At 42.4% G+C, this 13,812-nt stretch overlaps 1 protein-coding gene across 4 annotated transcripts in view; it reads right to left on the bottom strand.

Annotated features, from left to right (window-relative positions):
• Positions 1-4,055: 4,055 nt before the first annotated feature.
• Positions 4,056-13,812, bottom strand: part of tshz1 (teashirt zinc finger homeobox 1) — a 33,170-nt gene continuing 23,413 nt past the window's right edge. For all 4 annotated transcript variants that reach the window (XM_088386934.1, XM_088386935.1, XM_088386933.1 and 1 more), the window contains one exon: positions 4,056-8,912. In XM_088386934.1, coding sequence (XP_088243060.1) covers positions 5,368-8,912 — 3,545 coding nt within the window. In that variant the 3' untranslated portion in view covers positions 4,056-5,367. The remainder of the gene's footprint in view (positions 8,913-13,812) is intronic.

A 13,812-nucleotide genomic window follows, 5' to 3' on the forward strand; every position in this document is an offset into this window, starting at 1 on the left:
ACAGGAACAAGGCAATTTAACAGTGGAAATAAAAAGTCTACTCACCCCAGTTTAAATGTCACATTTTTGTGATGTAAAAAAGGAAACTAAGATGAATAATTTCAGAACTTTCTCTGCCATTAATGTGACTCATCGATGAACACAATCGGCATTAACAGAAAGAAAAAAGAAACTCAGAAAGGGAAGGTAAAAATAACTGGGATACGACTGTTGAGAATTTACCAATCACACCCAAATTCATAATAAATGAGAGTTCAAACACCTGGCACCCTTTAATATAGAAGCATTGCTTTCCTTAATCTCTTAAATGGCTGAATGAAAAAGCAGCTTGTCGACCAAGTTTTTTGCTCAAGTATGGTTTATTTTTTGGTCCCGATTTTCTTCACTTTTGGACCTCCTAGTGGACCAGTGTGCTGCCTATTCTGGTGTATGCGTCTTGGCACGTGAGGGCAATGTAAAATAGACATGGGTTTATTGATATTAATGTAAATATTTTAAATGTGAATAATCTCAATAAGAATCTCAAGTTTTTGAAAATTCTGTAGTTAATAATATCTCTGTACCTTCTTGCGGTATTGGATGTTAACTCTTGAATTATGACCTGTTTGACTTTAACTTCAGGGAAAGCTTGTATCCCAATTTCAACGTTTAAAGTGAGTTGTTTTGGAAGCATTTATTACAATGACAAAAAAGTATTCAAGCGAATTCAAACACTAAAAACAAGTGTGGTAGATGGGACAAGAACTTTTTTTTGCCTCGAAAACATACAAACGACCCTTTCTAGTGTGCACAAATCTTGCACATTTTACAGACTGAGGTTCGGCAACATAATTGAATGAAGTCCACAAGCTGAGTTGAATCAACATAAAAATAGACTAAGGCAGGTAGAACATGTGAATACTGATAACTTCTCTCTGAATGCAATTTCCGCAATGAAGCATATCACGAGCCAAACAGATTTCCCAGACTTTAGTTTCCGATCCAGAACAAAGTCTCTTACCCGTTGTTGCTTTCTTTGTTGATTCTCTGTCAGACATTGTTTGTTTGGTTTGAAGCATTTTGGAAGGGTATTAAACTGCAACAGGGTTCTGCGCAAACTTGGAGGTTTTATAGACTGCACACACACAGTGAGATGCTCAGTGGAAGCTTTGTCTTTGTTTCATGGTAACAATGATCATCATGCTGCTATCGTATACAGGCCAGAAGCAAGAGCATATGAAACCAAAGAAAAAGACTTTAAAAAATAGAAGGGTATACGTCTGTTTCTCAGAGCAAACGTACATTGGTGATAATGCACACCTTGAAGCTTCAGAGCCGCAGATAAAAGACCCAACACGGATTAACCTCAACGTCTGAGTGACACAGGAAGGCCGGAGCTGGAATCAGTAGCATTGTATCCAGCTGAGTGTACCTGTTTTTTTTTTGTTTTTTTTTTCTAGAAAGAGTCAGACCTGATTAAAGGGACTACAACTCCCGCCTCATGTTCCCAACCGACTAGGTAGTTTTGTTATTCTGTTTGTGCCCTCTGTCCCCACCCAGTGCTGTCTGCTGTTCATAATGCTTGTGTCCCTGTGAGGAGGCAGGCATTTACTTGAACAAAACCTTGAGGAAAGCCCTACCAATCCTCAGGGCTCACATTCAGCAGCGCCCCAAAACACAAAGGCTATGCAAATCTTCACTGGCTGCGTTATCTACTCTCGGTTTCCGCTAGCACCACGGGAACCTGCATTGTGCCATGCACGGCGATTATCGCATGTAATTTACATAGAATGCGCACAGGAAACACTGCACTGATTTCTAACAAAGCAAAGAAGAGTATCTACTCAGGAGCTATCTGACGCTACAGCAAAATTATAGGTTTAGCTGCGGTGCATTAAACCTACAAAGGTGTTTTTTCTATCACCTACAAATGTTGCTTGTTTATCTGTCTTATTTGTTTTAAAACCCAACTCAAGCGGCACTTTTTTAGGAAGCTGAATCCTTCAGCCAGGCTAATCTGCCCTCTGCCTGTTTCCTTTGTCACCGAATCCCTGTATCAACACAGTGAGGTGAAGCCAGATCAGGGAGGTGTGTAATTGAACAAAGACGCTCATGCTAAAACAGCTGGAGTATTTAGAGTGTTATGTGTGTGACTGAGCAAACGTAAGACAAGTTGTGAATGTGAGAAATAGAAATCATAACATTGCAGGTTGCTTTCAATCATACGTATAAAGACTGCCACTATAAGCACGAGCAGAAACAGAGACGTGACAGTGAGACGAGATATCAAATTTCAGGCAGGCAGGAAGAAAAAAAGCTACGAACTTACATTATCTTTGGAGTCATTGGAAGGTCAGTGTTCCTAAAATTAATTTTTCACTCTCTCTAAAGCTGAATATGAAAGTCACTGCCACATTGAAATGTAAATGCAAAATACAGTAAATGCTGATTTAAGAGAATTATTCTCAGTCAGGGATGGAGAGGGGCCAAGTGCTACTGGGCATCTCACATGGGATCACACACTTCCAAACCAGAAATATGAGAAAAATGCCATTTTAAAATGTGAACTAAATATGTGGAAAAATTATTAGGTGTATTCACATTTTAAATATATAATATAAAATGGACTACTTGCAGGGGGTGAAGGCCCACAAATAGCTCAAACCTGGATATAATTGACGCTCATTGAAATGCATTGCAATTTTTTTGGAGCCCCCAAAAATTCTTATAAAACACTAACATGCATCTTCAACAAAAAAACAGTAGTTGCTTCTACCCCTCAAAAAACATCAATAAAATAATAGAAAAATATCCCATATATATCCGCAAATAGGTGAACCAGAGTGCGCTGAACCGTGAGTATGCAGGGTTCACTGTTGTGGAGGAAACATGTTTAACCCCCCTCGAAAATGTATTGTTGTTTTCATTTCTGTTTTTATTACTGTATTCATCAACAGAGCACTCAGGAGTGTCAGTGGGGACCGTACGCGGCCCACAAGTTGCCGATCCCTCTTGTAAATGACAGATTGTAGAAGTTCTCTGTATGAAGGTGAAGGCTTGAGAAATCTTTTCTTTTGACAGTGGTGCAAATTTTAGACTTTGTCTAAAAACTCATTTATTTAAAAAGCAGACTTGATACTACATATTGTACATGCGCCATATATAATATACAGTATATAATATACTACGTATGTGTGTTTTTAGTCTTTATAAAGACACCTTCAGGGAGTTATTAATTTGACAATATATCAATTTTCTGTGGCATACAACTGCTGTTATAAGTGAGAGTAGTTTTTAATGTTAGTTAACCTTGTTAAGCTAGACCTGCTAATAACTATGCGTAAAATGAGATAAGCACCTGAACATATTAACGGTAAATGGAAATTTAATTTAGGTTAATTGCAAATCTGCTGCCAAATGCACAATGTTACTTTATTTGATTAAAATACGTATATCCCTAAGAATACCTACTTATGCAGACTTGGGGTTGATATATCAAAAAAAACAAAAACATATGAATTAGGTTGCACAATACAAATTAAAACACCAAGAGTAAGTGTTTAGTGGTGACTCTATCAGGAATAATTTTTCTCCAATGTTTCTTCAGGACACTTTTTAGTACGTCTTAATACTTTCATGCCTGCCACAAAACCACATTAAAGGGAGCAGAGCAAATTTTGTTTGAATAAAAAAAAAACCTGTATGTTATAAAATAGTTGTTTTTTTTTTTTGGTTTCGCGTCACCAGTCAAGATGTTGATAATGTCAAGCTAAAGCAATGAAAAGACACCCATCTGATCAGATCACAGGCTAAAATACACTGCTGTCATTAATAAATGTAACAGTGGGTCTTCAGAGCAGGGCCTCCCGAAGGCCAGTCACAAGCCGAGCATGAGTTTCTGCAGCACAATCGGCACTCTTACTAGCTTATCATTCTTGTCATCTTCATCATTACTATAGTCGGTGGTGGTATGATGTGGCTTTGCCATCAGTTATTTTTCTCTTAAATGTTGAAAAGAGCATTTGTGAAGAATTGTTCAAAATGGGGTGAAAAAATGTATTACACTGGGCTGGGAATGGATTTTGCTGTGATCGCTTTAATGTGCAGCAAAAAGGATGCTACAGAGCATTTTAATATACATTTGATGCACCATTATGACGAATGAATACACAACCACAAATGTATGACTGTTAACAACTGCTTTGGGGTTTATTTTACAATTGAGAAAGAAAAGAAACAATCTAACCGGTGCTAAAAACATTTCTTTGTTGTTTTTACAATATTGTTGATAAAACATTGAAATGTATAGTCATTGTGCATCGCGTATTTATTTTCCACATTATTTCATGCATCAAATCGGATGCAAGTAGAATTAAAATCATTTCTGTAAACCAAGCCAAAGAAGCTGAATTTGTATTTAAAAAAAAAGACACTTTGTAACTCTACAGCATATATCTATATACACAATTCGTTTTTTGCTTGTTTTTTTTTTTTTTTTTTATCATTTTAGTATAAAATGACAATATAAAAGTTAGAGAATGCACACACTGTAAGATACAAAGACTGCAGGGTCATTTCAAATGATGTCTTATGGGAGTACTGACATTTCACTGGTAATCATTTACAACTGTTTTCTTTACAGCTGAAAGCAACACCGGTAAAAAGAGGCAAATTGGAAATAAAATCAAAACAACAAAACAAAAACAAACATAGTGAGAAAATTTAACAATTAGTGATACTTCACAATAAGGACTTTTTTTTATTTTAGCAAACTTGCATAAAATGGCAACCTTTGACTCACTGGAAGCAGCATTTCAGTTGTTCCAAGTGTTCATATAATCTTTTTTAATACAATAAAGCAGGCCATCTTCAAAACATTTCAATAACAGGAAACCATAATTACTTTTCTTTTTTACAAACGCAAAATTCAAACGTCTAAGGTGCTACTTCAGTCTTTCGGGGTGTCCTTAATTATTTTTGGTGTATACAATTAATTTTCATCTTCATGTCAAGTATAGTACAGATTTCCATTCTTCCAATGCATTTTTACTTTTCACCATTGACACAGTAGTTGTATTTTTGCCATAAGAATATTAAAATCATTTTGTTTAACCTTGATTCACTAAAGTACATGCACAGATCAGACAAACAGCATATAAATATCTTATGAAATAAGTGTTTAAAAAAAAGTAAAGTTTGGCAAAACAAAAACAAATCAACATGGTCCAGTCAGGCAATCATTACAACAGAAAATAAGACTTTTTTTTTTTTTTTTTTCTGTTGGCTCATTTCGGCCCAGTGCAGTTAACTGTGAACAATGTTGTTTTAGTGCAATGAAATTCTGGTCAGTTCTATAGCTGTCAATGTTTCTTGTCATTGACACCCTTCTTAAACTGACTCCATTTTGTCTAGTTTCTCTAGTTTATCCAAAGCTGTAACAAACACCAGGTGGTCCTCGGGAGACTTGCCATGGGTTTTACTGAGGTGCAACTTGACTGCGTGTTTGCTGACGAATGTCCGATTACAAAGTCTGCACTGGTACACGGAGCCAGTGTCGTCCTCTGGCGTAGTCAAGGCTGACAGGGAACTGCCGAATGTCATTTTGTCCGTGATCACCTTCGAGGCAGCCTGCTGCTCCCGTAGGTGTTCAGTTGACAGTTTGGACAGGTCCTTCAAGCTGAATCCCAAGTGAGACTCCAGGTGGCTGATATAGGAGGAGGGAGTTCTGAACTGGGAAGCGCAGTCACCACAGAGGAACACCGGCTGGCAAGAGTCCATGTTTTTGAGAAACTTGGTGCCACCGGTCCGTCTCAGCTGGTACTTGACATTGGCTAGCCAGTGGGATATGGTCGTCATCGAGAGGCCTGTGAACTTACAGATGTGGACCCTTTCCTGAGGGCCCAAGTCAGTCATAGCGTAGCGGCCTTCTGGGGTCTCCCGCAAGCTGGAGGCAAACTGTGCCTGCAGGATAAGGAGGTGCTGGGGATTCCAGTTGGACTGCCTCCCTTTTCTCTTCTGCACTGGGGAGAGATCCTCCAGAGCATCCTCAAATGCACTGCCGTCGGCATCTGATTTCTCTGAGATGGAGGAGGGTGTTGACGATTTGGGAGTCAATCTCCCGGTGAGGTTCTTTACCATATCAGAGATGTCCATGAGAGCGTTCTCTCTCAAAGGAGAGGAAACTGTTTCCGGCATGCTAATAATAGGTTTGTTACCATTTACAACATTGTTGACCGCACTACTGCTGTTGTTATTGTTAGTATTACTGTTACTGTTAGTGCCTGACTTGCTTCGACTCAGGTCTATGGGTTGGTCGTTGTTTTCATACAAAGCAAAGTGGTTGATGGGCTCAGCGGTTTTGCCCTGAGGTGTTGGGTTGAAGGCTGGCTTTTTATCCATCATGCTGTTACTGATTTTGTAAAGCATGGACAGTGGGTCTGCCGCTGGGCTTACTGCTTTGGAGGCCTTACCCAGGTGTGTGTTCATGATTGACTGGAGTGCACTGAGAGGATTGACAAAAGGACTTTCTGGTGAGTGATCGGTAATGATGCCGAGACTGTTGCCGTTAGTGACCGGCGACTGGCATGCCTCGAGGCCGTTCTTTGAGTTGTTGTAGACATCCACAAGGCTTTCTTTAGGCTCCTTTTTGCAGATAAGCTCGGATTCTACACTGCCTGGGCTGGTACTCCTCACACCAGATGCTTTACCTGCAACTAGGTCATTTGGAGAGGCCAGTTGCTCTCTCTGCTCCCTCAGTGCGGGAGAGGGGGACTTAACCAACGAAGGAGGTCGAGCTCGCTCCGCGCTGACCATCTTCTCCTCCTTTTCTTTCTTTACAGCAGCAGCTTTCCCTGTCACTTTCTCCACCAGCTCCTCCATGGCAGTGACGTTGCTCCTGAGTAGAGTAGGAGAAGTAGGGCTCCGTGGCGAGTGGATGACTGAATTGGGGTCACTGGCGAGCCCTCGAAGTCCACTGTTAAACATTGGCTGCATCTGGACACTCTGGATGGTGGGGGGCAGAACAGTAGTCGAGCTCTTCATGGCACCTTGCAACTGATAAGCTGCATGAATGCTCGGATATCCACCCCAAGTGGGAGTGCCTGTCTGAGCCTTGCTAATAGCACTTGACACCGTGTTTTCAAGGGATTTGAGAATATCTAGACCTTCTTTCGGAGTTTCCTCCAGATCTTCTTCTCTAAGATATTTATATGATGTGGTGTCAGTCTCAACTTTCTCACCCGAGTCATCTCTCTCCTCCTTGATTTTTTTCTCAACTGGCTCCCCACTTTCAAATTTCTCGTCCTCGCTCACTTCCTTCTTTTCCTCTGAGCCCGAGGAGAGGGCAGGAGAAACCGGCTGAGACTTAATACTACCAGGTACAGGGAGTCTGGTGGTAGTAGGCGGCAGTGGGATGGACTGAATCTTCTCTTCAACCACAGGATCAAACACCAGCTGTTTGCCTTTCTTGGATGCAGAATTTGTGACCTTCAAAAAGTGACCTGTGACCATCATGTGAGCAGTAAGCTGTTGCAGTGTATCATGCGAGCTACCGCACTCCATGCATTTCAGGATCTGAGCTTTTCGTGCTTCAAACTGCCACGTATAGCTGGCCCCATTCTGGTAGCCGTATCGGTTGTTTGCTGTTACATAAGGATTGGCTACTGATTTTGCATCTTTGCTAATGTCACCAAGTGATAAACCTCCTCCCCCACTACCGGCATGGACAGACTCTGGAGAGCAAGGGGAAATTATCGTATCTTGCATTGCTCGTTTTTTAGTGGAGGCGGGAACCAGTTTAGTGGCCAAGGCTGGCACTGGTTCTTTGAGAGGCACTTTTTGGTAATGCTTGGTCTTGATCATATGAACGCTGAGGTCCTGCAGAGATTCAAAGGAGTGGCCGCAGTACATGCATTTCAGTACCTTCTGAGCATCCTCTTTGCCTTCCATTTCCATCAGGGAGCGTTTGCGGGGTTTGGACCAGCGCTTTCCCTGATCCTCCTCTTTGTCCTTGTTGTCATCTCGATAGTGGCCAGTCTCATTCATGTGGACTGTCAAACCAACCAGGGTGTCGTAGGCCGCGCTGCAATCTTTACAGCGGAATTTGCTTGCACCAGTGAAGACAGAGCCGTACAGCTTATTGTTTTGACGGTATAGCTGCACTGTGCTGAAAAGGCTAGGTTCGGGTAAAAGATGGTAGGGGGTCTGCTGAAGAGTCTTGGCAAGTGCTGCTTGGTGCCAGTCATAGGCCACACCACTGCCATTATTAGTCCCGCCACCGCTGCTCCCGCTGCTGCTGGTTGCATTGTGGATGCTAACCGAGCTAGCTGCTGTGCCATTCGTGTTAACGGTTGTGGTGCTTGTGTGGCTAACAGTGGTGCTGGACCCCCTGCCGTTGTGAGGACTGGTGACTAAGTTGACCCCATTGCTCTTGTTTGTGGTCGTTGTTGTTGTTGCTGTAGAAACCGGGGCAGAAGAGGCAGCTTCTGAATTGTTGAGGGTGCTGTTTACACTGCCAGCTGCGGCAGACTTGGATTTCATTAAATCCATTGTAATGCTAGACCAAGAGGCATCTGAAATGAGGTTTGCATAGACGGCTTTCATCTGAGCCAAACTATCTTGGAAAGATAGGCCATTGCTGGGCGAGAAGGGCAAGGTTGTACTTTCTTTCTCGTGACCATCCCGAGAGGAGGTACTTTTGAAATCTGTTAGTCTGTCACTGGCGTCACTCAGCGGGGACCCATAGCCAGCATCAGGGTTGGTGCCATTGCTGAGGGGAGAGTCTCTATAACTAGGTGGTTGGCCTCCTTCCACATCTTCCTCTTCCTCGTTGCACAAAAATTCAGTGTCCTGGCCGTCTAATGAGAGGCCGTCATCCTGGAGGTGCTCTTCCTCCTCTTGAGTGGGCGCCTTAAGTTCATCTTCGGGCATGTACGCTGTAGCACCGGCAGAAGACAAAAATGGGAGAAAATTAATTATATAAATCAATTATATCATTGATATACAGTATAAACCATTCACAGTCCATTAACACTAACAGTGAAAATAAAATTACACAAATCTAACACATTGAAAAATGTAGCCTTTCTATTCTGGAATTGTACATCTGTATCTATATATATATATATGCATGCGTGACTTTATATTTTACACACATGTGGTTGTGAAAGCGTGTGGTGGAATAAGCCTCCAAGGGAAATATAAATCACTGCGCTTCTGACAGTTGTCCTTTTCCTACCCAACTCCCTATTCCTTCACACATGCCTCATGTTTCCCGGGAAATGACTGGCTGTTTGGCCTTGTTAGTCAGCTGCATGCTTGAATGTCCAACTCCCTTTTTTACTCTTTGTTTTTCTATTCTCTAAGCTTTATTGCCTCTCAATCATCCCGTGCTTGAAGTTCAACTCCTCAAATGTTAAGATTATGCAACTGATCTGGTGAGGGAAAAAAAAAAACACTAATTGGAAAGGTTTGCAGCTTTTCCTAACCAAGTCAACCAAGCTAAAGGTCACTCCCATTTGAGATAATAAGCACAGAAACTGACAAAACATTGTTATTTGGAATCAAACTGCTCGTGATTGTTAAGAAGACGAGTATGGGGTAGATAGACAATGCATTGTAAAAATGAACAAATATCGAAGCTCGAGGGCATGGGCAAGTGTGTGTAAGTGTGTGTGTGTTTGTGTGTGTCCGTACGCGTATGCGCATACACACTGGGTAGAGAACACACTCCAAGCAAGCATACGCAAGAAAGACATTAGGTGGTTATAGAACAACGTGAATGAAAAGTCGACACGGGGAATGAAGAACAAGTAAGGATGAGATGTTGGGTTTTCTCGGCGAGAAGGGGGGAGTAAGTAGAAACGTGAGGAAAAAAAATAGAGAGAGTGAGAGAGGCAGGGTGACAGGAAAGACAGCCCCCTAGCTTCTTCCTTTATCTCCTTCCTGCATGGTGAGATGTGTGTCCTAGATGCCAGTATCAATCTTTCCTGATGAAACAGATGTGCTGTCAGCTTCAAACGGCACGCTAACCTGTCATATCATAATCTAAGTGGACATAATACCTGATATATATACACTGGCACCATTTACTGCTGCCTGAGAGGAGATGGGTGGATGAGGTGGGGGAAGTGAGCAGCTGCACCGTGCACTGTGACTATGTGATGATGTGCATTTGAGCGCATCGGTTTGGGAATGCACGTTAGCCCGCACGCTCACCTTCACAATGCAGCGCACACTTAGCTGCTCTTACAGTGCAAACGCGACTCCGTCTAACCATTATATTGTCTATAAATCGAGAGTGTGCTGCGTGCTGCTGATACACCCTTCTCCAAATGAGCAACTTACCTCCCCCCCCCTCTCCCCACCCCAATGCCTGACAGGATTTCAGTGAAATGAGAGCACTACAGGAGAACCTGGCTGCGCTTCAATCCCACTGACAGACTGAGACCGAGACAGTTTCTAAAACTCCTGAAAATCCCTAACACAGCAGATTAGCATTATGTGATGTACTCTCTACAACACATCTGCAGAGTGTCTCCGGTTAGGGTGACTTCCCGCACCAACCTGCTTCCAGAGCATAAGGATGTCAATGCATATCAGCCATTTAATATACAATGCATCCTGCAGAATGGCTAGCCATTCATCACCAGCCCCATTGTACAGTAGGAATAACCTAGCTGAGTCACTTACGTCAGCTGCAGTCCAAAAATAGCTAAAACCCCAATAGTTGGAGATATAGAAATCACATTGTAGGAAAGAGAAAGAGAAAAATATGTGGATGAGTGACAAAACACAGACTGCAGCAAGGAGGGGCTTCGAGCGATGAGCAGGTCGCCAGGGAACCCTTTGACGATCCCTGTCAATCAATTTCTGTCCTGCCATGTTGTCATGGAAACAACAAAGAGGGAGCTATCAAAAGCACAGAGACAAAAGGGTGGCAGAGAGAGACATCTGTAAAAATCATAGGCAGTATCCAGATTGTTTTGCAAACCATAAATGTACATTAGTGATGAAACACAGTTAAAGTTAGCCTGAAATAAATGATCTCTGCCACGCCTTTGAAATGCTCATCTGGCAGGATGCTGAAATCTGAATTGGCAATGAGGAGGTAAAAATATTAAGAGCTACACATCAAACATGTACACATCAATCACCGCTACTTGAAGATGTGTGAATGTAACATGAGATCATATTAACCTCCTTCCTTTGCCCGCAACACCATCACCGTGAGTTTGTGTCCTGGACGCACATGCGTGATGTCACAGCAGTAGGAAAGGGCGGGCTACGGGTGGGCTAGGGCTGGCATCCCTTGCGGTTTAGGTTGCAGAGAGGGTGATAGCTGTGAGCAGGGCCATCTGCACGGGCACCAAAGCGCTTGTCACTTTTGCTTGGGAACGCGCCGCATTCAAGGAGACAGGCGGCAGCGTGGCCAGGAGAGTGCCACGACTCACTGTCACAAACTGCCGCCGTCAAGCCCCGCCACCAGCCACTCTCGCAACAACGGCAATATATTAGCATCTCAGTGTATCACTCATCTACAGTGGGTAGTACGTGGCTAATAAGTGTAAAAGTGCAATATCAAAGATGGTAGATTCTAAGAAAGGTTGAGTAGCACCTTTAGATATTATAAAGGTGCAAAAAAAATAGATTGACACTTTATGAAGCTTTAAATAGGTTCTCCCATCTCACACTACAAAATATTGGACAAAAGGTTAAACATGAGTAAGAGGCTACAAGAGTGTGACTTTCCTCAACTACCTCATAAATTGTTACTTGAACTAAAATGGAAGAAAATTCTTCCCTTATATGTTACAATATGATGTATCAAAATTAAATGTGCCCTTGAACTATGTGCTCTGCTGTGTAAAAAAAAAAAAAAGTTATTCTTATTTCTTAAAGAGCAGACCAGAGGAGATGCGGTCCAGCCGCACAGAGAGGACAGAGACACACAGTTGATTATTTTTGGCAGTGAACGCCCTTCATCTCGTGTCAATACGAAATTGGGCTTCAGTGTGACAACATGGTTGACCAAAGAAGAGATCATCTTTAAAACATTCTTCTCCATACACAGCGACTTTTTTTTTTTATAACTTGATTTCTGTAAACGATACCAGATTGAATGCAAGCAGAGTACACGTCTGCAATTTGGCAAGGAGTGGAGCGGCAACACATCACTCCTTTTCAAAACTTTTCTATCTCTTTCCCACCCATCTGTTTTTTTTCCCCTCTGCTTTTTCTCTTCTTTGCAGCGAGTCGGCTTGGTTGTTAAATCAATAACACTCTCTGTCAGGCTCGCAGAGCTTCACCATTTGGCCGCTGTCAAAGCCAAACAAACCAGATAAGAAAGGCAGAAAGAGTGAAACAAGAGTGAAAAGAAAGAGATGAAACCAGTCAGCTTCTCCTCACTGGCCCCTTTTCTCCAACACCCCTTCTTCTATTTATTTGCACACATTTCTTTATTTATTTGATGTGCGTTTGGGAAGAGGGGGCAATCACAGCAGTCATTTGCAGCACTAATGTCCAATCACAGGCCCCTTCACTCATGTGATTTAGGCAGTGCAAGAGTGGGTTTGCGGAGAACAAGGCTGGCGGAGGTGGTTTGTTGTGTGGCGGCATGGGGGGGCGGGGGTGCAGGCCAGGGCCGTTTAGGCTGGCCCCTAATAGGAAACTGGCAGTCTTATTCCTTCCCCAGATTCTGTTTGTCACCCTGCTCTCCATTACGTGCCTCTCAACACTGATGGCTTTGGACAGGAGCTGATCAAAATGCCATCGCTTGACCTACACGCTGTGGCAGAATGAGACGCACACAGCGCGGAGAGAGTAGGGGGAGAGGGGGAGATGGGATGAGATATAAAAAAAAAAAAAAAGAGGAGGAGTTTTGTATGGTAGATAGAAGGGAGAGTGCAGCGGTGGGGAGGGTTGGAGGGGAGGGGTGATTGCTCTCGGACCTGGACAAGAGGGCTGTAAATAAAATGACATTATTATTTCCTCTGTCCCGTCATGTAGAAAAGCCAATTATGGTAATGCTGCTGCGGGCGTGTCAGAGGGAATGTTGGGATGTGCTTCCCGTGAAGCGGCTAACATGAGAGCCATGGCCTGCTTGAAGAACACAGGACTAATTTTGACAGGCGATTGCAAAGAACCGGCAGAGGACAGAAAGACAAGGGGACCGGGATATGGAGAACATAACAAAGCCTGAACCTAAACTTTTGTATGATTCTCAACCACTGTGTGGTATGACAGATGATCAGGTGTATTCAATTTCATATATAATCTGGTCGAAAATGTACCCCAAATTATATAGCTTTGTTTACTTATCTATGCCAGTGACATGTAGTTGACGGGCAAAACGCTTTCTTTAGCAGAAGATACACTTCACAAGTACACCCACTCGTCATTTGTATACCAGAAAGATTTCACGTTGAGTTAGTAAATTGAGTCAAACATGATTATCAATCATTATTATTTTTGTTTTTATTTAAAATAATGAAAAAAGCTCCCCTAAAGTGACCAATATTATAAAATTATACTCAGTGTAAGAATGCAGAATTTTAAATAATTTCCAAAATGGTGTTAACTGCTATGCATACCATACAAAAATTGTATCGTGAAAAGAATCAATGATGTGCACTTTGGTGATATGGATATGATATACGTAGCTACACCAACATCAAAGCAGCTTTCCAGCTAAAAGTTCACCTGAACATCTGATGGGTTGAATTATGCAAAGATGACAGCGAAAGAGCCGGATATTAAGGATGAAGACGATCATTTACTGATTCGTTCTCATCTGATTGTAGGCTTCTCCGTGTATCCCATGCCTCCAGTGTGCCA

This window comes from Syngnathus floridae, chromosome 10 (assembly GCF_059516105.1).
Source record: "Syngnathus floridae isolate MCC-2025c chromosome 10, RoL_Sflo_1.0, whole genome shotgun sequence".
Taxonomy (NCBI): Eukaryota; Metazoa; Chordata; class Actinopteri; order Syngnathiformes; family Syngnathidae; genus Syngnathus; species Syngnathus floridae.